The sequence below is a fragment of the Podarcis filfolensis genome, assembly GCF_964270895.1.
Source record: "Podarcis filfolensis genome assembly, chromosome: 5".
NCBI classification, from domain to species: Eukaryota; Metazoa; Chordata; class Lepidosauria; order Squamata; family Lacertidae; genus Podarcis; species Podarcis filfolensis.
In genome coordinates, this window is record NC_139608.1 from 28,405,660 (window position 1) to 28,433,298 (window position 27,639).

General features: G+C 39.3%; 1 protein-coding gene across 20 annotated transcripts; it reads right to left on the minus strand.

Annotated features, from left to right (window-relative positions):
- Positions 1 to 6: 6 nt before the first annotated feature.
- AGFG1 (ArfGAP with FG repeats 1) lies at positions 7 to 27,566 on the minus strand. Of its 20 annotated transcripts, none has more exons than XM_083613765.1 (14): positions 26,963 to 27,566; positions 24,168 to 24,261; positions 17,983 to 18,098; positions 15,905 to 16,067; positions 15,105 to 15,258; positions 12,371 to 12,490; positions 11,708 to 11,797; positions 10,437 to 10,640; positions 7,196 to 7,379; positions 6,342 to 6,421; positions 6,004 to 6,096; positions 3,393 to 3,548; positions 2,288 to 2,379; positions 7 to 1,911 (listed from the first exon to the last, which is right to left on the minus strand). In XM_083613765.1, exons 1-14 carry the CDS (start codon positions 27,127 to 27,129, stop codon positions 1,852 to 1,854), a joined length of 1,773 nt encoding a protein of 590 aa, XP_083469891.1. In that variant the 5' UTR covers positions 27,130 to 27,566; the 3' UTR covers positions 7 to 1,851. The 20 variants fall into 20 exon arrangements, with proteins under 20 accessions (XP_083469891.1, XP_083469904.1, XP_083469905.1 ...); XM_083613778.1 differs by having other exon boundaries at positions 11,723 to 11,797; positions 26,963 to 27,562; XM_083613779.1 differs by having other exon boundaries at positions 7,283 to 7,379; positions 26,963 to 27,562.
- Between the last annotated feature and the right edge of the window lie 73 nt (positions 27,567 to 27,639).

Sequence of the window (27,639 nt, forward strand, 5' to 3'; positions counted from 1 at the left end):
GTCAACTGTAGTAAAATACAGAACTTTTGTTTATTACCATTACAGAAGCTTAGAGTCAACATATTAAAGTAAAACCCTCTAACCTTCAATGAGTATTGTACAAAATACACAGGATTATGTTGAGCAAACTGCTGCTATGATTCAAGTAGTCACAAACTATCGCAACAGGTGTCTAGCTTCTAACAAGGCCTATTAAGTTCTTGCACCCTGTCATGGAGATCTCAAAATAAGTTTAACAGAAACCTCAGGCAACATCCAACACTCTGGTTCTGTTAATGCAGAGTTGTCCACTTCCAGAATAGAACTTTTCCTTCCTCTTCCCTGCAGTTTTCTGCATGCCCTCAAAATCAGCTCTGGGTTGGAGGACTCTCCAGAGTAGATTTGGGAGGCATGGAGGAAAGGGAAGGGAAGGGAAGGGAAGGGAAGGCCTATTGCACAAGCAGAGTTCTGCTTGCAGTGCATGGGATACAAGCCTAGATCAATAAATCAAACAATGTGTGTCCCACCAGTGGGATTCTTCATGAACAAAACTGAGCAAGAAGTTAAATAGGTTCTGTACTGCCCATCTAAAATCAGATTCGCTATAGTGTTCAAAATAATGACAGTTTGATATTTTATTTGATATTTTCCATGAGCCATAGAAAATGTCTCATGAGCTCCAGAGTAAAGAAGTGGGCAGCTCACTGAAAGCAATGAGTATCTTAAGTGAGATACTTCAAGACAACAGGGCTCATTCCTTTCCCTGCTAATCCCTTCCCCATTCCTCGACATATGTAGTTATTACAGAGCTTTCCTTCCTCACTCCAACAGTCTCCGCCCTACTCCTGCAGCTCATTGCAATGAAGTGGGACACAGTTTTCCCCTCATGCAACCTGATTTGTAGATGGCTTCTCCAAGGTGGCAGTCTCTTTATACAAACACACCTTTTGGATTCCCGCCCCCCCCCCCCATCTGTTTTCCTCTCAGGGCTCACTGTGTCATCTTCTCTTCCCCCTCTTTCACACAAACTATCAAAGAGGAAGTGACACGTGCGGCTGACTGGTCTTGTAACATCTGTAAACCTATATAATGTTGTGCACAGGCTTTATTGGCTGATCACCAGGAGATTTTTCAACATTACCAAAAGCAGCTGTGGAAACGCATCCTGGAAGGATTCCTAAAGATTTAACAAAATTGGTTAGTGCAAATGCCGAGAAAGACAAACACTTTTTTTCTAATATTTATTTTTTTCCACCTGCAAACTGTAGCAAAACATGATCAGCTTTATTATGCAGACAGGTATCCCTCTACATTATAGAGAATTTAGGCATGTATAAATAGAAGAGCTCTTTAGGAAAGGAAAAACACTTCAAGAAATGAATAAAACCTTCAATTTTGAACTCATAACTCCAAACAGCAATGGTTAAAATGATGTAGGCCATTCATTCCAAGAGATACGACAGCACCTTAAAGTGACTGATCTATTTCCCCCAGTAACGTTTTTCACATAACAATGTGTTAAAAGTTACAAATACTGATATGCACAAATAACTAATTCCTAAGGAAAAAATATGTACAGTACTGCAGCATAATGAATGTGGTATCTGCAATAACTTATTAGCCAATTTTAAAATACATGATACCATTAACATTCTCCTGCCAACGCACAGATAAAAAGATGTTTCCATGGCCCCTGTTTTGCACATTACCTGGTGTTTCTTGGTTTTAATACACAATGCAGGCTTTTTTTATTTTTTTGAAAGAGTTCTCTTGTGTTTAAAGCTAAGATCAGTGAAACAAGACAACAGTGCAAGAGGCGCAGAGATGTTGTGTGATCACATAAGAGTTCTTTTAGGTAAAGTGTCTATAAGGCTATAAGAAAGGATTGGTTGATGAGCTTCCTGTTGGAAATTGCCCTGCTGGTCCACCTGCCTAAAGAAAACAAAAGAGAAGTCTCACACAAAAAGCCATATGCCAAGCATACCATCTGGACAAAACTTAATTTTTCCATTTCCTCTAGATGGGCCAACTGCCTATAATGCACTTTTAGCAAAGGCACAAGAGGAAAAGAGCTAACAGCATAGAGCAAATGTACACAGATGACTGTGTAAAACAGGATGGGGAGGTGAAAGTTTCTCTTTTTTGTATCCCTTTGGAATCAGCTATGACTCCAAATATATAAAATTACAAGCATCAAGCGCATGGCCCCCTGCTCCATCCCAACTGAACTGTCTCATGAATCCAAGTCAATAATGACAGAAAAAGTTACCTCCTGATCTAGACTACCATATCACCAGAGCTCACTTACCATAAAAGGATTACTAGATACTCCAACAGCTGTAACTTGCCCAAATGGGGTTACTACTGGTTTTGCCTGTCCAAATGCAGCAAAGCCGGCTCCTTTGTAATAAAATATCAGAAGTTAACTTTAGACTGGTAACCAAGTATCACACTATGCACATACTCTGCTCTCAGCAATTAAACTCAATAAAATATCTGATCCCTATCTAAACAATGGGACTTAATCACTTAGTTGATTTGCTTCCTACTGTAGGTTTCTTCAACAAAATCATGTCAATTAAAAATACGACTTGAACTGCTCTCTGTGCGCTCAGAAGGGTTTACTACAGGCTTCCTCAACCTCGGCCCTCCGGATGTTTTCAGACTGCAGTTCCTAGCATCCCTGACCACTGGTCCTGCTAGCTAGGGATCATGGGAGTTGTATGCCAAAAACATCTGGAGGGCCAAGGTTGAGGAAGCCTGGCTTACTACAACCATCTTAGTTTCTCTTGTGCCCAGTCCTTTAAGGCTGGGATCCTAGGTGTGTCTGAAATATAAAAATACTAGCTAGCAAAGCCTATGAAACATGCATCTTTTTCTGACATAAAGGCACATTCAAACTTCATGGTATAAAATTATGCAGAAACTAATCATACAGTAGTATATTTGCCAGATTCTTTAAGTGAAAAGATTCAGAATATCATCTTGAATACATTCCCTGTGTTTGTTAAGTAGCAACTTAGGTGTAACCTGGTTTTGCTAGGGCCAAACACGACTTATTTAGAAATTATAACACTCTTTTTCCTTATAAAAGAAAAGGAAGGCTGACAAAAATTATTTGCACAATAAAAACAGCTCATGCTAGTAGAATAAATTTCACAACAATTTTTTCTGTGCCTAAGGACAAAGAACATGAGAATATAAAATACGCTGCACAGGTGACTCTCCCCCACCCTCCTCCCTGCACCGTTATACCACCAGTGATATTCTGAGGCAGCAATGCAACATTCAAATGATGTTACACAGGATAGGCAAATACTCTTGAAATAAACAGTCTCAACTTCCAAGACATTCTTAAACTACTACTGTATACTCCCATCAGCTAAAACAAAATGTAACATGCAAGCATTTACCATTTGGTTGCTGAGTGAAAGCAGCCTGAGGAAAGGCTGCCTGGGCTGGGAATGCAGGCTGCTGGAAGTTACCACTAAAGCTAGTAGGAAGACTGTATGAGGCAGTTGTTCCAAATCCTGCAGGCATGCTCATGGATGCTGTGCCAAATGTTGCTGCTGGTAAGGGAAATGTAAGCATTCAATTATTTTTGAGCTACGGTTTTTCTGTGAAGTCACGCATATCCTCAGAATCCCTTATGAAGCAGCCAGTCACATGGCTAGCCTTAAAACTATTAAGCTTCTGGATTTTCTAAGAACACGGCCAAAAATTTGTTGGTCCTGTTCCTTTTGACAACATAACATTTGCCAGTATCTCTGCCTAGATATTTCCAAATGTTTTTTTAAAAAACGTAACATGGAAACTAGATATAACAGGCAATCAGGATGTGATTTTCAGTGAATACAAGATAGAAGGAAATTATTTAGAGGGGACAAAAATACAAAACAGGCAGCTAATTTCAAGATAAAAGGGCAGGAAAAAGCACCTAATTTCAAAAGTGCAATGGAACCATTTAGCTCAGTAATTCAAGAGCACTTTCAGAAATAATTTAACAAGGAAAGAATGAGCAGAAAGCATTAGAACACTGTTGCTGTTCACTGAGGTGCAAACCACTATTAAATTCTGTTCAATACACAGTTGTCAAGATTCAAGAGCAACTTCATTGGCTACCTGAGTGAAATTTTTACTCTGACAACTGATCTATCTGCCCTTTCAAGCTGATTTTTGAGGGAGGTGCTACTCAAGAAAACTCTTAACCTGGGTCACAGTAAAGAAAAGAAAAATATTTTTCAGTGGCAGCACTGCATGTGAAACAGTCTAGTAATTAATTTATACCTAATGTTACTAGACATATAAAAGTCTCACAAGAATTTCTAGAATATTATTTTACTGAACCAGGAACTATTTTTCTTTATTTACAGATTTAGAATGACGCTTCCAAGGAATTTGTTGTTGAGATCTGGCACAGATTTATGTCATCATATCCATCAATAGTTACGGCTAGCCAGGAAATACATGGCATAAGAGTTAACGGAAGGGAATTGTGGAATAAGGAGGCCACACATGACTAGAAAAATAGACAAGATACAAATAGTGCACTGACAGAACTTACACAAGCTACTATTAGCAGAGAGGATACTTAATAGTGAAGCTTGCTAAAACAGCAAAGCCAAACACATTGTGGCAAAATGGTTTGGCACTATGACTCATTTCACTTGAGCTACTATGAACACAAGCTTCAAAACTCCACTCATTTTAAGCACCTATTAATGTGACCATGGACGTAAGATAACAATTTCCGCTTACAATCCTAAACGCACTTACTTGACAGCAAGTCCCAATGAAATAAATGGCATGTACTTTTGAGTATGTGTGTTTAGGAGCGAGGTGTAAAATGTATTAACATTTACACCGAGTAATGTCATCATGTATTTCAGGTGCATCACCATCCATGCCCACTCCATTTCAGAATATGGAAGGAGGGTTGAAAAAATTGTACATGCAGAGAAACCAGTAACTGGCAATAAGCTATCACAAGCAAATGGACAGTTAGCCACATGAAGCTCATATAAAATGTGGCCACCTACCAAAGTGAGGCTGAGGAAATATATGAGAGTGCATTGCTCCTGAGAGGCCTTATGGGAAGTCACAAAGAGACCAGACAGTGTCAAATGATTTATAAACAACTTCTCGCAGAAATATTTTTGCATGATAAAATAGGCAGTATTAAAACACCGTTTAAAAATTCAGAATACTTCATAGACTATGTGCAAGTCACTTGTCAAATTCATTCCTCTAATAAAGAAACTATACAAGTTTTAATGTGCACAAGGGCCCAAAAGCCGTAAGGATAAATGTGTAAATTTTATTACATACATTATATACGTTAAATGAACTACAAAGATTAAGTGTTCTAAAAGTAGCAACACAATGCAAATGTCTGAAACACAAATATATAAACAATTCAAATTATACTTTAAAAAGCAGGAAGTGGAAGATTTTTATCTGGACTTATCTATGTTCCCTGATCCTAATTGTCTGTCCCAGATTGATAAAGCTACAACAAAAGCACAGACGTCTCCCCACTTACACAAATTTGACTCACATGTGACCGCGTATATGCATGACACTGGGAAATTATTAAATAAATTGATTTCAACCACAAAAGGGTGCAAAAACAGCCTGAAAAAGAGCAGGAAAACTACAAAAATGGTCCAAAAAGAACAGGAAAATGGCTAGAAATCCCATGAGCCTTTGCACCAACCTATGAGGCCTGTAGAAAGTTGAGTTTAAGAAAGGAGGTTTGTAGGAAGGTTTTTCAAGGGTTCCCAGAGGTTTAGACAGTGTTTACAGGCTTCTTAGATGCTGCTCCCCACTCTATGCAATTTCACGTATATGTGTGGTCCCCGGGAACATAACCCCCGCATAAGTGGGGAGACGCCTGCATTTGATTTCATAAGAGCTTAACTATATTTAGCATGTTAGTCTGCCTCAAAGTTAAAATTCTATAGTACCAGAAGGTAAACATTAATTGCTATCAAACAAATGCATAGCATGTTTTCTTTTTCTAACCTGTTGCTGCTCTGCTATTGGTTTGGAATGGGTTCGTTGAAGGTGCTACTGCGGCTACAGGGGCAGCCACAAATGGATTTGTGGATGGTGTTGCTGAAAAATTAAGAATGGACATTTTTAACACACTATACATCCCTCAAATTGCCTATCAAAAGAAAACAGTATGATAACTCTTATGTTTAAGACATATTTTTATCATTTCCTGGTTAGAGGAGCCTGTCACGGCTAGGCACATTTGCCTTCAAGATGTAGAGCATAGCTACTGGAACAGGAAAAATGGGGTCGTGCAGCTGAATCTCTCAAACACAGGTTAGCAATATAGTAATGTTTTACAATACCTCCAAATTGAGCAGGAACGCTTGATGACGCAGGCTGTGTCTGTGTATTAGCACCCACTGGTACTGTTCCAAAAGCATTACTGGAAATAATTCACATTCATCAAGATCAGAGTCAGTTACTTAACAATTAAGACACCTACAGCTAATTACTGCATGTGAAAACATAGTAGGCTGTTAAATCACATTTTGGGGAGGGAAAGTTGGTTACATTCTGTTCAACTTAAACCCCAAATCAAAAGCTAACTGGTGCTAGATCAGAATTTGTTTTCCCCAGTAGCCAAAAGTAGTCACAGCTGTATAACAAACTAAACTTAGATACGGTTCAAGCAGAAACTTGCACTTCTAGACAGTTACCATAACAATATATTTAATTTCTTTTCACCTGGCTAGTACCAAGTTTTGCAAACCTCTCTCAATGAAAAGATCTGAACCAATTATGCCATTATAACCAATAAAAATATTCATACAAATGGCTTATCCCTGAAAACAATTTAAAGCAATCCTAATTTTATCTCGGAAGTAAGCCTCACTGAACTCGACAAGACTTAATTCCAAGTAAGTGTCTATAGGAATGCAGCCCTAAAGCACTGAGAATACTGAAAGCGTTTTCCCCTTTTGCCAGAATATTTGTTACATTTTTATTCTTTCTACTTTGAGTTGGCGATACTTATAGCTTGTTTAAAACCTTTCATCTGAGTAAACCAATCAACCTCTTCATCCTCCCACTGAAGCCGAAACTCCCAATGCAACTGCAATTTTTAAACAAAATGTCTGCACTTCAAAATTTTACCATTTTTTTTTTTGCCATTTGTAAACATGATTGGTTTACAACAACTTCTATCAAGAAAGAGTACCTGCTAACATTACTGGTGGAAGTATATGCATTACTAGAGGTTGCTGTGGAGCTGAACACACTGTCTAATTCTGCTAGAGCTGCATACTTGTCTGAAGATGCACTTGGCTGTCTTGGGGCTGACACAGTGGGACCTGCTGGTACTGTATGGGCAGCACCAAAGCCACTTCCTGGCTCACTACCACCTAGGAAGAAAAAGACCAGATTAAAAATGCACAGAGTAGATTTCTTTAGCGCTTAAGTTAGCAATAACTGAGATGACATTTTTTGTTGAGCAACCTACTATTAGAGAGTTGCAACCATGCTTTTCTATTTTCTTTAAAATCAGAGAAAGTCATGCTCCCAGCAAATGCAAACCTTCTCCATGGCAGCATTAAACTTTATTCAACGTATCAAACCAAACCTTGCATTCACCTCATTTTCAGAAATATGAACATTAAAAGAGAGTCCCAAGTCAGGAGCACTTTCTGAAAGTCACACATGGACATAGGCTGACCTGTTCAATGTAATACAATCAGCTCATGTAAGACCAGCATACATGTTAGGAATGCCATGTGGATGCTTGCTTTAACTGATATTCATATGTAGAACCTAAGTAAGCAGATCAAACACTACCTCCAAAATCTCTGTGGTAGCGTGAGACAAGTGAAGAGTCACTGCATGTGAATGGCTTTTCACATGGTAACAGCCATTCAGAGTGAACCCTTTTATATTTAATATCTAGAAAACAAAAAGATAATCGACTAAGATATGAAAAGAAATTGTGTCAAACTCCAGCATTACACAAGCAGGCTTCTGATTATGTAACAGGCCTTCCTTTCTTTCCGCCCTGCTCCCTTCGTCTGCTTCAGAGCATCCTCGAACCCTCCAGAGCAAATTTGGGAGGCTTGCAGGGAGGAACTAGAAATCTCATTGCATAGTGGTGATTCTTCTGCTGACACACAAACACCACTGGATTTTGCCCTAATAAATGTGCATCCATTTTTGTATCCGTGTCTAGCGTATTGCAACTTTAATATGATACTGAACAAACAAAATGAAACCTACATACCCAATAATCAATTACATTGCTTCCATCCCAAACAGTTCAACACAAGTTATTCTCTGTAGTGTTAAACTTCTAAAACCATGAAAATCTTAAAAATTAGAGTACAGTTAAAGGCTGTAATTTTTTTGCTTAGGATACGCACATTCACAAGCCTTTGAGTCCTTAACCTCAATTGGAGGGTAGATTCCTGAAATTACTGAGCTTTATTTTATAAGTTTATATGCTGCACATTCCTTCAAAGGACCCCAGGGCAAGTATATCCAATGCTGGTCCTACTCAAAATAGACCTGTTGAATTAATGAATATGCCCAACATGGGTCCATTAATTTCCATAGGTCTACTCTGAGGAAAAACTTAGTTGGACACAATCCACTGTTTGAGAGCCCAATGAGATCAGGATGAGGCTTCTGATAGTTTCCTCATTGTTAAGAGGCTTTTTCCTAGCTTAGCTGCAGGAAATAAAGAAACCAAATGGTTGCAGAGCTGGCCAGGGAAAAGCTGATATTAAATACTAAGAGTTAACTTGTACTATTATCCTTTATTTAATTTATTTATTTCTTTATACATACACCACACCCCTCATACAAAATATTAGGGCAGTGTACAACAAGGTCCACAAACACAAAAAACAGAAGGCATAATAAAAGGAATACAGCAATTTTATATTTTTAAGATATATTTATAACCCTAAGCCTTTTTTTTTTTTTTGCTTATATATCATATTGGGCTAATAGAGTATTTCTGATTCTTAGTGGACCCATAGCTCTAGGTTAATGAGAAATGTATCCCACAGAGGACTTTGAACTTATTTTGAAATACTGTACTGCATTCCAAACACCTCCTTTATTATAGATGTTCAGCTTTAGGCATATTTCTACTTTATTTGAAACTCGATAGAATTTATAAGGGTATGAGAGACCCAAGAGCCAGTGTGGTGCAGTAGTTGTAGTGTCAGATTAGAACCAGGAAGACCTATTCTGCCATATCCCCATTCAGCCATCAAGTTCTCTATCTGATTTCACAACCCTCTTTCTTTGATTGACTGATTGATACCTGGGTGTCTTACAAAGTTAAAATTACAATAAAACAATTTAAACAACCCAGCTCACAAGGTTGCAATGAGAGGCAAGGGAGCAGGGGGAAGAGATCCATCTATGCTACCCTGACCTGCTTGGAAGAAAAGATGGACAGAAACTCTGGAACATTGTACCACATGAAGTCAGCTAGTCATCTATTTCTGGAAATTGCAGTTTTGGTGCACAAATTTCCGAATGATGGGTGACCATTCAGCAGCTGTGTGAATGGACATTTCTACTCTGGTTTTTTAAGCTTGAAGGGAACCTGGCTGGATGGTCCTTTGTGAACTTTAAGGCTACTTTGCCTTTCTAAAGGATGAGATATAATAACTGCAACACATAAATCTCCACAAGTTCATTTTTAGAACTGCATCAGAGGGTTATTTATGCATTGTGGATCAAAAATACATTGTGACATTGATACAAAAATAAGCAGGGAAAGTAGAAGAAAAGTCAAAAAAATATTCAGGTTCTAAGATTACTATTTCTAGCATCACCAACTTGACCACATTTTTAGTTCTCTGATGGTATTAACTACACTGAAAGAGATGTATTTCCTTGGAAGCTTTGTCCTCAGTCAAATCAACTGAGTCATCACCTATAATCACAGTGACATAACACCACCAGATAACTGACAGAATATAAATGGTGCTCTGAATCCTGGTGTGGATGGAGGAAACAACTGAATAGAGTAGGGACCACTATTACTGCACTAATTTTCCTTTTCCAGATCCACAATGCTTGCACGACTGCCAGTGTATCACATTTTCAAGCAATAGGCTATCAGTTGATATGGTGTATAGCAATCAGAAACATTTTAGGTAAACAATCAAAACATTTTAATTTCATCAGACTTTATTTATTTTAGTTTTTATTTTGCTGTCTATTGTTTTTTCATTTGTTTTAATAGTGGTTTTACTGTTCTCATATTTTTATTGTACCAAGATTTTAGGGGGTTTAGGGTTTTTTTTAATGCAAACTGCCTTGGGAGCCCTTAAGGGGGCCAAAAGGAAGTCTATAAACGTTTCATAAATAAATGCCTACTAGAACATAACAGAACACCACTACTGCCAAGATAAATAGTGTAAGAGAACAGGTCAAAGAATAAGAATTAGTACCTTGCCCTGTGCTGAAGATATTATCTAAATTAGCAAGAGCTGCATATTTATCTGCTGACTGGAGGTTCGGTTTATTCACTGCAGCTTTACTGGCTGCAGTTGTGTTGCTCTGAGAAGCACTGAAGGCTCCAAAATCAGCACTGGAGGATTTGGGGAAGTTATCAAAGTGTGCAAAGTTAGCATTCACTGATCCAGCGCTCCCACCTGTAACAAAATAAGTTAAACATGATGGATACTTTCAAGCTCAATGAATGTCTCTTCAAATACTATTGGTGGCCATGTGCGGATATGTTTAAAGGGTCACAAATTTCAAGAAGCTTCTCCTATGGCCAGGTCTTCGCTTGGTTAAAATAGCCGGTTTTTATTTCCAAAATCTAAAAGCCCTAGCTTACCAGTGCTATAGCAGAGTGCTGCAAGAGTAGGTGTCGCAACAAGGCTAAATGATTCACATAAGCAGCAAGTATTTTAATATTGTTATCTCCTGCTGCAAATTTAGTTAAGTAAGAATTCCTTTGACTAATCATACTTTGATTATTTCTGACAGGGAAGCAGAAATATCAAGTTAAGAAGTAAACACAAAGGATCCTGAGGCTTTACTGTGACCTTAATTTCTTTCTTCCCAGGGACTACTGTTGTGGGCACCCCACATCCTATTGCTATCTTTGACGAACGAAGATAGCTGAAAGGCGTAGAAGGAGTGAGCACCACATTTTAAAAATAAAATAAAATCCACATCAGTACCTGTGACAACCATGCATTTAATGTTTTCAAATTTAAACTGAAAGAGATTCCGCTCAAAGGCTGCCACCAAGTGGTCCTTAACTACTGACGAATATCTGATTCCACTGGTGAAGGTTACAGGATATACAGCCTCCTTCCTCACAAGAGACTGCCATACATCTTGGGTGACCTGACTCATGACAACATTTGAAAGATCAGTTTGTGTGGGTTCTACAAAATTTGTCATTAAAATTTCCATCCTTAATACCTCAAAACTCCAATTATGAGATACTGACCAGGTTTTATATAGCTATCCTTAAGTTATTAGATTCTCATAAATGCTGATAATTCAGTGACATTTTCAATTTGCAGGAAAAAGAAAACCATTTTAACTTTGTCTCCAACTGTTTATATTAGGAGGTCTCAATCAAGTGCTGCTCTAGTAAACTACAAGCTAACATCTTTTAATTCAATGACTAATAAGAAAAGCTTGACATGAAAATGAAGAAAGAAAAAAAGGAATTGTAAATGAAGTGAGCTGAGTTTCCCACCTTGGTGGAACTTACTGCGCACAGCCTGGAGAGGGAAAGCGGAAGTAGTAAATTCACCAAAACTGCAGCTAGATGAAAGCGTTCTGAACGCTGGACAGCCAGAAATTGTGTGAGGGGTTAAAGTTAACAAAAGGGAAAAACAAAATTTTAAAAGAAAATCTTAAGACAACACACTTAAAAAAGGAAAAGGAAAAAAGAAAATAAGTCAGCCATAGATCAAGACAAGCAAACATTATACAACATGACCAAAATTAAAGAAAAAGCAAAGCAGTAGCCCTTACACATGAGATTTATTTTTTTTTGCGTGATTGAGTAATGTACTTGTGCTACATTAAATTAGTTTCTTCTCTAGTTGCAGTGCATTTATCACCAACTTGGAATATGGAAAGCAGAATTTTTTAATTTAGCCAATATTCTACAGTGCCAACATACACGGCACAAATATTTCATGTGTAGGGATAATTAAGAAGCTACAGGGCAAAAACTTCATGCGAGAAAAAAGCACAATCCACACCAAAGAAAAGGCAGCATTCATTACAGGTTTCCCCAGAGCTTCAAAGTGTGTGTGTTAAGACAACTAGATGAAGAAAAGAGTTAAGATATTCTAAATTGTGTCCAGATTAGTTTACATTAAGAAAGCTAACAATGTTAGAGCATTTCTACCTGTATTTTGGTGCTGAAAAGCAGACTGACTTGCTGTGGGGAAACCACCAAAATTACTCGAACCACTAGACTGTCCAAATGCATCAAAGTTTGCAAAACCTGCATTTGCAGAGTTCTGCGCTGTAAATTGCAAATGAACAAAACATGTTAATGGTATGAAAACAAAAAATAGGTCATAAACTGAATCAGATTATGGCAGGCTTTGAGGGTAGCAAAGCTGCACCTCAAACATGCCACTAACATAAATTGTCACTTATGAAGTATGGGACAAATAATTTTGAAAACATAACCTCCAAATGGGAATATAGTTATTTCCATGGGATCTGTGCAAGATACATAGAACTGATGTTTGTCTCTCATGTTGGTCCGCAACACAGAAAAGATCACTTCTGCTGATCACAATACCTCCAAACATACATTTTTTGTAATTGATAATAAATAAGTTGCACTTTTTTTAAAAATAGAAAAACAGCTATCAAATTCCAGCTCACACAATTTGGAGTTATTTTAGGATGTCATCATATTGCAATACTATACTCCTGGTCTCTGTTGGATAGAGCGATGGGCCAGTTGGATCTTTGTTCACTGCTACTATGGCATCCATTTAAGACAGCTTCATCTTGTATCATGGTGATCTTACAACATTTTGGCTGACGTACAAAGCAGGCTGCAAGTTCTGTGCACCCAAGGCTTTTGGTGTTTCTTGAACAGAAAATATCCATGCCACAAAAAAATAGCTCTTGAAACTGTGAAGGAGTTTCATAAGCGTTGTGCAATAGGCCATGGAAAGTCAGTAACCCCACTGGGTATACACAAGCCCCTTGAGCTCACCTAAGGTAGCTCTCTGGGTCCTGGCCTTTGAGAAGTTACTGAGCCGTAAAAGAAGACAAGATAGCCAATATAAATTTTAAGAGAAAAATCCAAAAGGAAGGGCAAACAACACTGTCAAATATTGGGCCAAAAGAAATTATGATTTTTAGTATTTCCATTACTTTACAATATTGAGAATGTAAGGCAAGTAACAAAGTGCACACATTACAAAGTTGTCCATAGATGCAACAAGGTTAATCAAAGTTTGAATATATTGTTCCTATAATCACTTCCAGAAACATGCAATCAAAGAGTTAACTAGTGAGTTGAAACCACTCTGAAATTCAGCACCTCTTTCTGTTGTTCCATTAGACTGCCAGATCACAGAGGTTCAGTAACAATAGAAAACAGAGTTCATAGAATTCCCATCAGGGCCTGGACTTGGAAAACTTTTATCACCCTTGGCACTCTCAATTCTAGTTTCCAGCCCTCAAAGCTTTTCTTGCCTCTTCCCTTCCATCAATCATGCACCATTGCTTCTTTCTTCAGTAGAAAGTATCCAACTTTATTTTCCTTTGGTTCCTGCATTATTTGTTACTCCTTTTGACTGCCCCGACTTTTCATAAGTCTGATATGCACTCCTCTCTCCTTCTGCAACAAAGCACATTATTCTCTCCTCATGCATAATCTCCATTTATCCTTCCCTCCTGGTTCTTCTCTTAGTTCATTGCCTACTCTGCTCCTTTCATCCAACCTCCTTGCTTCTGAGTCAACAACTCATGGGTGTTGGGAAATGCATGCAAGCAGTGGCCAGACCCAAATGCGAGCAGTCAGACAAGCATTCACTTATAAAATTGTACCCAATTCACCTACGATCCATATATTTAATTTCTCACACATACACACACAGAGAATGGAAGAGGAAGAGGGAAGTCCTGAGAGGGAATTCCCAAGAATCAGCATGGGATTAGAAATCCCAAGCAGTTAGTATGCATTCTGTGCTTACTGCTCACTTTCATCCAGTGATGAAGAAGCTTCTCTTCCTCTACTGACAGCACAGAAGCAGAGGAAGCTGCTGGAAGAGGGACAGAGCAATTCTCCAGTCAGTCTCCCTCTGCAGTCAGGACATATGAATGAAACAAGCATGGGATTGGGCCATGCAGAAAGGATCCATATATGATATAGGCCCAATCTGGCTCAAGGTCTGGCAGCTCTCCACCCATTCTGTAAAGGCCACTCACCACAGAATGCCACACCAATACATTTGCTTAAAACGCAACCAATAGTACTCATTTCCCATACATAACTATTTGCATAAACAGAAGTGAACGAATAAATTGAGAGCTGGTATAATATATTCAATTATTCAAACTGTCAAGTGCTTGATTATCAGGCTACTCAGTATGTTATCCTTTCAACCTTCCCTTTGCAATATAAGAATAATGACCTACCTTACAAGGTTGTGGTAAGGATTATTGAGAGAATGTATGCAAAACACTATGAACAATTTAATTGCAGATTTGGTATTCCGTATAAGCTATGCTACCAGCACTAAATTCTCAATTTATGATTCTAAGATAATAGATTGGAAGGGCCAGATGTTTAAAACAATTAATAGTGCACAATTTCAATAACTAAGGTTTTCATAATGGTGAGGGAATGCCATTTTGCCAGTTATTTCAGAATTATGACAGGCAAATCAGTCCACTTTTTCAGACTAAGTTTCCTGCTTACATTTAACAGTAAAGGGAAAGTGGCAATTTCAGTGTAACAGCTATGTGGAAAATTTAAGCATTCTTATTGAAGCAAATTGGGCAAATAGTTTTTTTAAAAAACTAAACAAAACTATGCTACGTGCATTTGTAGGGACTGGATTTCAATATCAGTTATCAGTAACAAATCCAGGAATGGAAAAGACTATTACCTGTATGACTGTTGAAATGTGCAAAATTAGCAAAATTCGCTGTGGCTGTGGAATGAGGAGCAGGAGCAGCAAATATGTCTGAACCAAGGTCAGAGAGAAGATCAAACTGTTTCTTTTCTTGTGACTGTCCTTGAGATCGATTTACAACAGGAGACTGTAAACAACAAGTTAAAGTTGGCTAAACAAACATGAAGAGAGATTAATCCAAGGTTTTATTCCTGATGTAGAAGGACACACCATTTTACTTTTCACCCAGATCAAGTTATTCTATCTGATAATGCACTAAGGGATCTGTGCAACCATTCCATCCCTCCAACTCTCTGCGAGTAGAGGAAGGTTTTGACCTGGCACAGAGAGAATAACAAAGTTGGTGCCAGGAATGCCTAGCTGGAGAGAGCATTCCACAGACAAAGGTCCACTGCTATAAAGGCCCTTTGTCATCATGCTCTGAACCTCTCTCAGAGGGGGTAACTGTAGGGCCTCAAATATTGACTTAAGAGTATGGTTGGGTTCATAGCAGGAGAGACATTCTGTTAAATATTGGAGTCCTGAGCCATGTAAGGCTTTGCAAGTTTAAATGAGCATTTTCAATTAGGCCTGGGAATATACAGGCAGCTAATGCATCCAGCCAGAATAGCAGTTATATGATCCAAATATCTGAGAGAAGAGATACGAGTGCTGAGCAAGCAATAAGGCTGGCTGAGATTCAGCATGGCTAAAAGAAATGAGAGTAGGAGGAAAAATCAGAAATTCGGGAGAACTGTAGGGTGTGAAAGAACAGTTTTTGCCTCTCTACTCACTTGTGTAGGTGTGCTCTTATTTAAGTGCAGTGCCGGTGCAGACTCTCCCAGAAGAGATTTAAGTGGCTTGACTTCTGGAGTACTACTTGTACTACTAGCAGAGGAGCCAGATATAGATGCATGGACAGATGCCACAACTTTTGCTTGTTCTGGTGGAACATACCTAAGACAAATATATATTACAAATTTAATAGACACAGTCCCAATATATCTTGTTAGAAGAAAGAGAACCTAAAGTTACTTTTTCAAGCACTATAGCAGGGGTTCCCAAACTGTGGTCCACAGACCACTGAATGAGCTTCATTCAGGTGGTCTTGATGTGTCTGTGGATTTGTGGCTGAAGATGGGAGGTGGCAAAGTCATTCCTTTATATGTGTATATTGATTTCTAATTGTATATTATGGCTTTTATTTCTTATATTGTATTAAAACTGGAATTCTATGGAATTCAAACTGTAATAAAATACTGTAAGAAACAAAAGCAGCAATAAAAATAAAATTAAATATCATATAGCATCTAACACAGTACATTACAACTGTTAAATTGGGCAGAAAAATCATTAAGCGGTCTGTCAAGAACCTCGGCAATTTTCAAGTGCCCCAGGAGGTGGTGACGTTGGGAACCACTGCACTATAGCAGCTTACAACACAAAACAGCCGCCATGCAAATACAGTTTCAAAAAATCTCCCCATAGCAGTCTTATGACAAGAGACCCTAGAGTAGAACAGTTATTTCACAAGACTATTTCAATTCAATTCCAGTTAAGCTACTACCAGCAGTTGTCTGCCCTAGAATCCATCTCAAATATTCTGATAACTTGCCAGTCCTGGTCTTAAGAGTATAAGGTAATGAATGAATGGAGGCAGTGGGCAATATCATCTAACAGTTTCAAGTACAATTTCTGTAACTGTACAGCTCTTAATGTTTATGTCAACTGCTGCTAAGGTGCACTAACCTCAAGAAGAGCAAATCAAACATGCTGCACATTTGGGAATGTGTTATAAAATTTACAGTATTTTGGCAGCATACTAAACTTTAAGGAATTCATTGAATGGTACACTAAACAAACTAAATTCTCAATTAATGCTACTGACATTTTTAATCCCAAACTGAAGTATCCCCAAGGTCTGCTTAAACAAGACTGTTTCCCACATCAGTGTCTATTTCATTGAGGAAAATCCAGTGTTCATTGAATATACAGTAAACCTGTACATCTCTTTAACTTCACGTACACCTACCAAAGAGTATGTTTTTGTCATGTTTTCCACCTTTGTGGAAGCAATATGTATGTAATAAATTATTCTGCCACATAAGTAGTGGGGAAAGGAAGCTGTCTCATGCTACAGAAGACCACTGGTTCAGCTGGCTAGGTTTATCCTGGCTGGGAGAGGTTCTCCGTTGTTTCAGAAGGGAGACATTTCCTGCCTTAACTGGAGGTCGTAGGTAATGAACCTGGGGCCTTCTGCATGCAAATCAGATGCTCTACCACTGAGCTATGTCACTTCTCCTCCAAAAAGTCCCATCACTGGGATTTGAATTTGCAGTCTTAACCTTCCTCCTGCTTCTGTCCAGTACCTACAGACTGGCTTAGTCAATCATAGGCACTGTCAACAAGCCTGCCTGAAAGTTACTACAAAAAGGGAACGCATGCTCCTATGCCACAAGAACTGCTTCCTGGCAAATTTTCCTTTGTCCAGTCTTACCCTCAATACTACCTAACGGATCGTTTTATAATACCCAGCTCCTTGTGGTCAGGAACAATCGTTTTGTATTCTTTGGGAGAAGTGCCAACCCTCATGCTAGCCCAAGCCCAATGAAACATCATCATAATAATGCAGAAAGGAAGTAGTTCCAGGGGCCCGAGAGGAATAATCTCTAAGATAGTGATCAAGATTTGGCAATTAGAAATGAATCGTGGGAAGCTATCTTCCTGCAAAGCATCCAGACAAAGTAAATAACAATACAGAAAAGAGCATGTATATACTTAAATGATAGCTATACTAGCAAAATTAAGAAACACCAATTTTAGCAACAAAAAAGTTGTTTTAAAATACTAGCAAAATAAGGTGTGTACTGACCATCTTTTCTTTTCATATTTTTCTTGTAAGAATTCCTTGACCTTTTGAGGATCCCTGAAGTCTGGAATTGCTGATGATCTATCATCAAATAATCCTAGCCAAATCTGTTTACACACCTTGTGGAGGAAACACAATACAGTATTAGGTTAAATCAATTTCAACTTGATCATTTAATTCATATAAACAGTGCAGACATACACTTACCAAGGAGTTAAGTCTCACTGTGTTCAACCAGGTTACTTTCGGAGTAAGCATTTATAGGTGTGCATTGAGACACAGTAATCTGATCCTGCTATGCATACCTGCAAGGCCATTTAGCTCCTCTGCAATAGTAACTATTTATATCAAGAAGCAGAATAAGCATTGTGCTTAAGAATTTACTGGTGTGCATATCAGTGCTTTTCATAAACCTCCATCCGTTTTATGACAGTGTAATTGTTTAATATAGTATCACCAAAACATGACATTCAGTTATTCTTAGCCTGCATTTCAACCCAAACAAAGCCCCCTAAAACAGTATACAACAGGTTTTACCCCAAATAAAAATCTGCAATTTACAAATTACATCTTTGAAGGGTTTTGTTTCAAACCTTTACATACATTTCTGTAAAAATGCATCTAAATTTTTATTTGTAATTCAAAAGACCTTGAATGCCTAAATTAATACAAATGGTTAATTGAAAGATGCATTCTAGTCCAATATATATAATTTGGTACAAAAAGGTTTCCGAAACAAACCATACAGTTTCCAAACTGGTTATGGCTTTCTAGAAGAGGATGCTAGGGGCCATTTTTTAAAAAGGACACAGATTAGGTGTTGAGGGGAGCACACAAAAGCCTTTTGACATCACAGAATCACATCATGGGAGTGGTCTGTAAGAAAAAATGTGTGTTTTTTGTTTTTTTTTTAAAAACTAAAACTTTTTTAAATAGATAAACTTAAAATTGGGGACACAAAAGGCCTTTTGGCATAATGGCAACACATAAGGAGACCCACAGGAGTTAAAATGTTTTTGTTTTTTTAGAATGTATATATTACAGCAGGTGGCCAAGTGGTTGCTCAGTTCATTGTGATAAAGGTAAAGGTACCCCTGACTGTTAGGTCCAGTCACGGACGACTCTGGGGTTGTGCGCTCATCTCGCTCTATAGGCCGAGGAAGCCGGTGTTTGTCCACAGACAGCTTCCAGGTCATGTGGCCAGCATGACTAAGCCGCTTCTGGCGAACCAGAGCAGCGCATGGAAATGCCGTTTACCTTCCCGCTGGAGCGGTACCTATTTATCTACTTGCACTTTGACATGCTTTCAAACTGCTAGGTGGGCAGAAGCTGGGACCCAACAATGGGAGTTCACCCCGTCACGGGGATTTGAACCGCTGACCTTCTGATTGGCAAGCCCTAGTCTTTGTGGTTTAGACCACAGCGCCACCCGCATCCCATATATTACAGCAGGAGACCAAGTGGTTGCTCAGTTCATTGCAATAGGATAGGACAATTGTTGCATAAAGCTGAATAAATGTGTTCAGGGATAAGGGCATCCATTCCCTCCTAGCAAAGGCAAAGAAACTGGGATTTTGCATGCAGATTGTTGTTGCCAGTCTGCATTTAACAGCAATGACGAAAATGAGGACTCCCATGGGTCACCCTGACTAATATAAACCAGGAAGTTGGCCAGGAACAGCTAGCTGCCTAAGTGCAGGCAGGCAGGCACAATAATTTAATTTTCTTTCTAGAAACAAAATATTAACACTAAGCTTAAGAAAATTCTCGATAGGTTTTTGCAAGTGAATGGATAATACAGGTAGAGAGCTATAAGCTGTATATATCTCAAATCCTAGCAAAAAGTGAACCAATTTAAATTAAAGCAACTAAGTTGTTAATGTACTGAAAAGCATGCTTTGATTTATGAAAGCTTCCTCGTGTGCACTCCTGCTATTTCCTAGAAAAGACACTTTCCACAGTTGATGCAAGTATGGAATGACTGGAGTGCCGGTTTAGCGTTCATTCAAGATGCAACTGCACATTACTTACGGAGACTGGTTAAAAATCTGTATCCCAGTATTTTCCACCTTATGGCACAGAGCTCATTTGGGTAACTTCTAGTTAAAAATAAGTGGCCTGATACACAATTACAAATAAGTCACATTTCATTCATCTGTAGACTACTCTGTATGAAAACCGTTTGGTAATAAAGATAATGAACATTTCAGAATATGCCATACAATGAATGAATAACGTATATTTTGCAGCAGCCAATTACTAGATTTACAATTTGACATAGCAACAAAGCAGAACTATAGTACAAGAGAAACTTGCCACAGGAAGGATTTTGAAACGGTGTTCCTGAGTAAGCAAGCAGTAACTTGTAGTCAGTAAATACCCTAATTCCTTTGTCTTAGTCACTGATCTATTGGCTAATATATGCTTCCTAGAAATGCAAGAACTGAAAGCATTAGTCCAACACAATTTTAGATACTCCAGCACTTCAGTCAGGAATTACTTGCTTGGCTGCCTTTATAAGACATTTAAATATTCCCTCTATACCACTTTCATTTTACTTGATTACATTCTATTCTATTTCTACAGCAACTGCCACACTCCTGTTTTGTGAGCATAGTAATTCATTATGGCACAGTATCTCTTCATCTGCAGCAGTTTATTCCTTTGCAAATACTGTAATGGGAACAACTTTTGTGTATCACACAATAAAAAATATTAAGTAGACAAAAATAAATTTATCAAAATGTAAGAAGGTTGTACTTGTCAATTATTTGTGTAAGGAATTGCTCTAAATACCACAACTGCTTACAGAGACCCTTTAATAGTTTCTGCATCTTTCAACGGTAACTTATGACCACAACTGCTCATATTACATTTCCGATAAAACAAGAAAAATATAGAGAAACAAGAAAAATATACTGATTAGCCTGGTCCCAAGAGGATATAAATGCCCATTTATTTCTCACCACTTTGTTATGGCTTTAAAGAACTGATCTCCCACCCCTACCTTTTTCCTCCACTTTCCTTTTGTGGCTTAATAAGTGCCCTTCTCTCTTTTTAACTGATGTGAGCTGCTCTGGGAGACAATAACTAATAGAAAAAAGGACAATAATACAGTAAACAAATATGCAAACTTTAGGGAAGCTATGCTGATGTTGGCTCCCACCTATGATAAATTCGTATAGCGTCACAACTAGCTTACACATGCATCATAGGGGCATCAATATTTGTAAGAATTTGTATTGCAGAAAAGGTTGGCACACATAGTCCTGGTCATCCTAGATATAACATAAGTTTGAGGAAGATTACTACACCAAAGGGGCAAAGCCTTGAAACATTAAGTTTAGTGCACTGCAGAGGACAACCCTCCCAATGAAGACCATGTCACCTTACACATGGGATAGACTGTCAGACTATGAGAATTCTATTGCCCTAATGCTGCAAAAGGTTTAGGGTTAAAAGAACAAGGCCTAAGGAGCTTTGGTTTTATGTGCTTCGTCCCATTGCATCAGGAAATTAATAACTCCAATCCTGTTATGTAGCAAAACAGAATCAAAACCAGGTTCTTAATCCCATTTTGAAGGTTAAACACCAACTATGTTTGCCTGTTTAGACAAGAAAAGTATGGATTGGCACAAGTGATATTCTTTTATCTTCTAATCAAGCATAATTATGTTTCACTATGCTCTACCAGAAAAACTAAGTGCTATAAACCCCTTTCTAAAAATAACGTTTAACTGATTGCCGAAGAATGGAAAAGTTTATTGCCAATGTAAGTTAACCATATTCCTCAGCAAGCAGATGACCTGACTGAATAATGTAAGACAGAGTCATGGGCCAGGCTCCATCCATGTGTATTAGCTATCACCTACTATTTTTTTAACTATAAAGACCTACAATTTTATTATTTATGGTGTCTTTATGGCATTCATAAAGTAGTTGGGATACCCTGCTAATGCCTAAATGAAGTACTCATTTCATGAGATGCCATGTGTTCAGTGTCAAGTCTCAAAACATAGTATTCCCCTAATTTATGCCAAATTTACTTAGATCTTTTACAATACTGTTAAGAGATTATTTCTAGAAGATTCCAGAACCAATGCCTGTAATCTGATAACTATCTGCCTTCACAACAGAAGACATGGGGCAAATCCCAGTGCCTGAACTAACTTTTGCAGGAAGGGAGTCTGAGGAACTGAGGCAGATAGTGGCTGATAAGAGATGAAGTTCTAGGCCTAAAAGACAAAATAAAAGCTGACAAATTGCTGGGTCCAGATGGCATCCGCCCAAAGAACTCAGATGTGAAATTGCTGAACCTTTAACAAAAATATGTAACTTGTCCCTCGTAATCAGCCTCCATACCAGAGGACTGGAAAGTAGCCAATGTAACACCAATTTTTAAAATGGGATTTAGAGGAGATCCTGGAAATTACAGGCTGGTTAGCTATATCTGCCCTAGGAAAACTGGTGGAAAGTATTGTTAAAGATAAAATAGCCAAACATACAGAAGAACAAGGCTTGCTGAAGCAGCTTTAGCATGGACAGAGAAGAGTTTTTCTCCTCTCATAACCAGTGTTAGAAACTGGAATAGAAAAGCTAGGAGCCAAATGGCTCCTGGGACCTGTGGAAGCAACACTTTTTATTTATTATTTTGATAAGCCTGAATTAATACGCAATTCACACAAGTGACACATTGTTGATACCACATTTTTAGCAGAAATTGTTAATACCTGTTTATTTCTGTGTTTACAATAAAAATATTGGTACCATACTTCAGTTTTCAAAACACTCTACTCTTTATTGTTAAACTCCTTAACATATTGTCTGTCCTTAACATAGACTTCGAAGCTTCAAATCACATACATTTCAGTAATCCTTGAATGTCAGCCAGGCACAAAAAAATGGCAACCAGACTTTTGGAGGTGCTCACAAATGGAGACTCTTTAGGTGCAAAATGTGCCTGGCACCCTGCTAATTTCAAACCCTGTTCATAACACCACTACTCGTGGACATCCACTGAAGCTGAACCCTGGATGATTCAGGACAGATAAACGAAAGTATTTCTTCATACTTAAACAATGGAACTGGTTCCCACAGAAAGCAGTGATGGCCACCAACTTGGATGGCTTTAACAGACTATTAAGATAAGTTCATGGAGGACAAGGCTATCAACAGCTGCTTGTTCTACAAGTTGTTGGGAATTGCAGGTGGGCAGGTGCTTCCAGGCTTCCCAAAGGCACCTGCTTCACCAGTGTGAGCAGGATGCTGGACTAGACAGGCTACTGGCCTGATTCAACAGGCTCTACTTAGGTTCTTCTTTCCTCCAGGATTTTCCATTTTTATATTACAAAACCATTACATTTTCTGGTAATTTCGAAGATCCCACATGCAGCAACTTCTTCCTTTCTCCCTATAATTAACATATGGCAAGTTACTGCTGCCCTGTGTAAAATGGATGGGAATTAAGTGGTTTGAGGAAAGACCACTCATCTTTAACAGCAGTTCTACCCACACTGAAAAATGTAGCACTGCGGTATTTTGAACAATAAACAGTTTTGTAGAAGAAAAAGGAAAAAGAGTAACAAACACAATTGGCACAAGGCTATGAGACATCGTTCTTGCTGCAGAAACCAATTTGGAGGGGTCTGAAGTTTCATAGTTCTCAAATACTATTTTTTTGCTACAAACAGCAAAGAAAATTTCAATTCTCATTTTCAGCATGGGAGTGGCTAACCTTTTCTGCCTTAGGGGCTGTATTCATCCTTGGCTATCTCTCTAGGGTGCACATGCTAGTGGGTGGGTTTGGCCACTCTCCCTCACACACAAGATACACCCTCACACACAGCCCCCAGTTGGTCCACACTCAGCTCAGGATGACGGTCACTGCATCCTCCCCACTGATCAAGTGATGATAATTTGATGATAATTTGCCATTTCTAATACCCATCAGGGTGCTGGGCAGGGTGGGTTATAAATCTATGACCATCCTGCACCATGTCTACTTAACACTCCATTTTTACCAACACCAAAATCAGTGTGGTTTATAGGGCAGAAAAACTTGCTTGGGGACTTCATTAGTCCAAGACTTAACCATCCCTGAATTAAAGGCTTCTATCTTCTTGAAGAATGATAAATCACATTCATTTGAGGACTATTTATTCCCTTAAAAACAAGTCTGTAATACTTACTTCATTCCCATGTTTCTGCAGAAATTCTATTTCTTGCTGTGTGAATGTGGTCATGGAAATGGACTTCACTCTGTGAGGTGGATTTAAACCTCGTCTATAAAACAAGAAAATTGAAGGAAGTCATTCTAGAAACTTTTCAAGAAGAAAATAAAGTTCTACTATACCTTGAAGCTACAATTGGTCAAAGAAACCATCCTAGCTCTGAAGAATCTTAGGCATGAAAGAAAATTGCCTTTTTCTAAGTGTTAGTACTTGTTTTGGAGTACTTATCCAAGAGCAGTGAAAAAGTTAGGCCTAATAATTTTAGTTTAATGAATTTATAATTTTACAGGAATCAATTAAGAATATCAGATCTCAATTCCATAGCCCTTTCCCTTAAGGACATTAATCTTTTGAAGGGACTAAGGAACTGGATGGTTTAAAGTACTTTGTAAAGATACAGATTCACTTGGTTGCCTTGAATCTGTGACATTTTCTCCCTACTATTTACCTACTTAAGATCTGGAAAGCTAAAAGTGTTAGATAACCTGAGGTTTCATATATTATTTTGATTTTTAAGTGTTTGATGTCTTACTGTGTTCTAATTTGTTGGAAGTCACCCAGAGTGGCTGGGGTAACATAGTCAGATGGGCAGCACATAAATAAATAATAATAATAGTATCATCAAAGTATTTGAAACTTATTTAAGCATCGTATTGCTAGCATTGAAGTTTTATTAATTTAACAGATTTTTCTACTCTAAAAATGCACATATGTCCAAGAAATTGATTTATTTAAACTGCTTAATATTTCAAAAATCTCCAAGCAATATAGTCTAATAAACAAGCAAACAGGAAGAAGTTTATTTGCTCCACCTCCCTCCATATTTGTCTCTTCAGCCTTCTTAAAATCAAACCTGTTCCTTAAAATGTGTGTGGCAAATTTACGGTCCAGACACTGTTGAACTTCCATCATCCCTTGTCATATTGCACATGGTCCTGTCTCAGTTTGAGAATGGTTATGCTAATTTCAACTGCAAAAGTTCAGCAGCAACCTTGCCCCTGCTATAATGTATGAAATAGAACCCAAAGGTCTGGAAGTGAGAGAACCAATGATTCCTGCAAGTACTAAATAGGAAACTTCAGCAATACATCTAAGCTACACCTCTGTATAAGGATTACTGCAGGAAGGATTAGTGACTCAACGGAAATAGTGATATGGCTAAAGTTACTTTCATGTGTACTTGTAATGGTGAACTAGTAAAAATCAATTAAGAGTAAATTTGTGAGTATATAATATAAGTACATGGTGCTGACAGCAAGTCTTTTTACATATAATTTTTATGGATAACTTTTTACATGCACATGTGTCTAATTATGGATGGCAAGTGATGGATTCCTTAAACATGGTCACACAGGGAGAACTATAACTTTGGTTCTACAAGTTATTTAGCATAAGACCTTCCAGTGATTTTCTTTACTATACGCTTTAAACTGGATATCCAATTGTCAGTTTGGAACCTTCCATACAAAGCACATATTCCACCTATGAGCTCCAATCCAGAAGCAGGAGTCAACAGTTCTGATCTATTTGACAAGTGCCGTACCTTCATTTTAGTAACTGTCACAGCAAATCAAGCTCCATGTGCAACACCATGTGATTGAACAAAACAAATCTTGGAAGGTAAAAAGGATAACATGCTGGAGAAAACTGCAACTGCTTCAAAATGATGAGGGACAATTTGCACAATTTGCAAACCATTTGCACAGCAAGTTTGATATTAATTGGGGTACGAAAAAAGACCAAATTATGCTAACCAAACAACTGGCATGGTGAACTCAAATCCAGAGGTTAACCAGTAACCATTAATCTGTTTCCTGTTGTAAACCCTCAAGGCAAATTTTTAATGTGCTCAATAAACTCAAACCCCTGAAGGGAACACTCAGGCAAAAGCGTATTTGCCATCTTAATTACACGAGTACCAAAAAATAAAAAATGCATCTGCAGAGTATTTGTCAAGCTTTCCCCACCCTTTTTACATACTTCCTGGATTAATATCACAATTGGCACCTGTCCACCTCTAGCCTTTCATATGCTCTAAGGGAACTTGATCAAACTAGCAGACAAAGTTTGCATCCCTCCTCCTAAAAGCGTAGCACACTTTACATACATAGAGAATGTGCTCGTTAAGACCCTCCATTTTTCATTACCGATATTCCTCCCACTTTTAAGGAAATAAAACCCACCCCTTCTACACTTAAGGGACGCTGGAAGATTCAGCAAGCCCCACACCATCTATCTTCCACCACATCAGCTTCCTTCTTTTCTTTCCGGGGATCTCTTCAGCCTGGTCTCCCAATTCTCACCCTTACTCATGCGCAGCCCTCTTGCACACCGTTTGCCCCTGTCACTCGCCTGGAAGACACACGAGCAACCCCCACCCCCGCTCTCTGCCCACCACGCGCCCCATTCCTCTCAAAGGGTCTGGCCCAGCAATTATGGGGGAAATGAGAGGAGGAAAGAAAAAAGGAATCCCCCCCACCGCAAAGTGCCCGCAGTCTCGTTTACGCTTCAGCCTCTACCCACCCAGCCACCCCCCTCCCCGAGACCGCTGCCAATTCCCATATGGGATCAGGAGCGGGGCGGGGAGTCTTCACCAACCCCCCCTCCCAGCCCCCCTATTTCTCCTCAGCTCCACCACCCCCCTCCCTCCCACCGCCTGCTTAAAGCTCTCGATTGTTTCCTCCTTCCTTTCTTTTTTCTCTCAGTGTCTCTTTTTTCTCTAGGTCTCCTCAACTCTCCTCTCCTCAACTCACAGGATGCCGGAGCAGGAGGTACACACGAAGCTGCCCACCGTCATGTCGGTGTAGGTGGGGCCGCGCTGGTCGCAGTCGAAGCACTTGCGGTTGGGCGGGAGGCTGCTCATCTCCCTCAGCAGCTTCAGGTGCTTCTCCTCCTGCTTCCGCTTGGCGCTCGCCGCCATGGCTTCGGAGGAGGCGGCCGGGTAATGTGTGTGTGTCTGTGAGCGCGCGCGGAGGTATAGAGGCCGCTCCCCGGGCTCGCTCACGCCGGCCGGGGAATGAGGAGGGAGGCCGGGACCCGTCCGGCTCCGAGACGCCCGTGAGGGGAGCGCGAGGGGGACGAGGCTTGGGCCCGCGCCCCTGGCGCGCGCGCGCAACCCCAACTGACGGACCGACGGAAGGAAGGGAAGAAGGGAGGGGGGAAAGGGAAGGAGGGGGAGGGGAGCGGCGTCGGCCCTCGGCGAGGAGGACGGGGCGGCTGAATGACGAGCCGAAGCGGAACCTGCGCGGCACCTTTTCTCTGTAGAGACAAGGAGAGGAGGAGGAGGGGGGGAGCGAGGAGGAGGTGGAGAGCAGCTCGGCGATAAGCCGCCGCCTGCGCCCTGAAGGCGCCTGACGACGAGCGCCCCCTCCCGCATGGGAGGATTCTTTCCACGAGCGGCTCCTTCCCCGTTCTATCTCATTCTCTCCCC

Bases quoted from the DNA above. Each gene is read 5' to 3' on its own strand.
- AGFG1 (XM_083613765.1), bottom strand. From the start codon at position 27,129: ATGGCGGCGAGCGCCAAGCGGAAGCAGGAGGAGAAGCACCTGAAGCTG. The intron at 7,380-10,436 runs GTACTAATTCTT...TTTTCTTCCTAG, and splicing joins TATCTTCAGCACAGGGCAAG to GTGGTAGTGAGCCAGGAAGT. The intron at 3,549-6,003 runs GTTAGAAAAAGA...TTCCCTTACCAG, and splicing joins CAATAGCAGAGCAGCAACAG to CAGCAACATTTGGCACAGCA.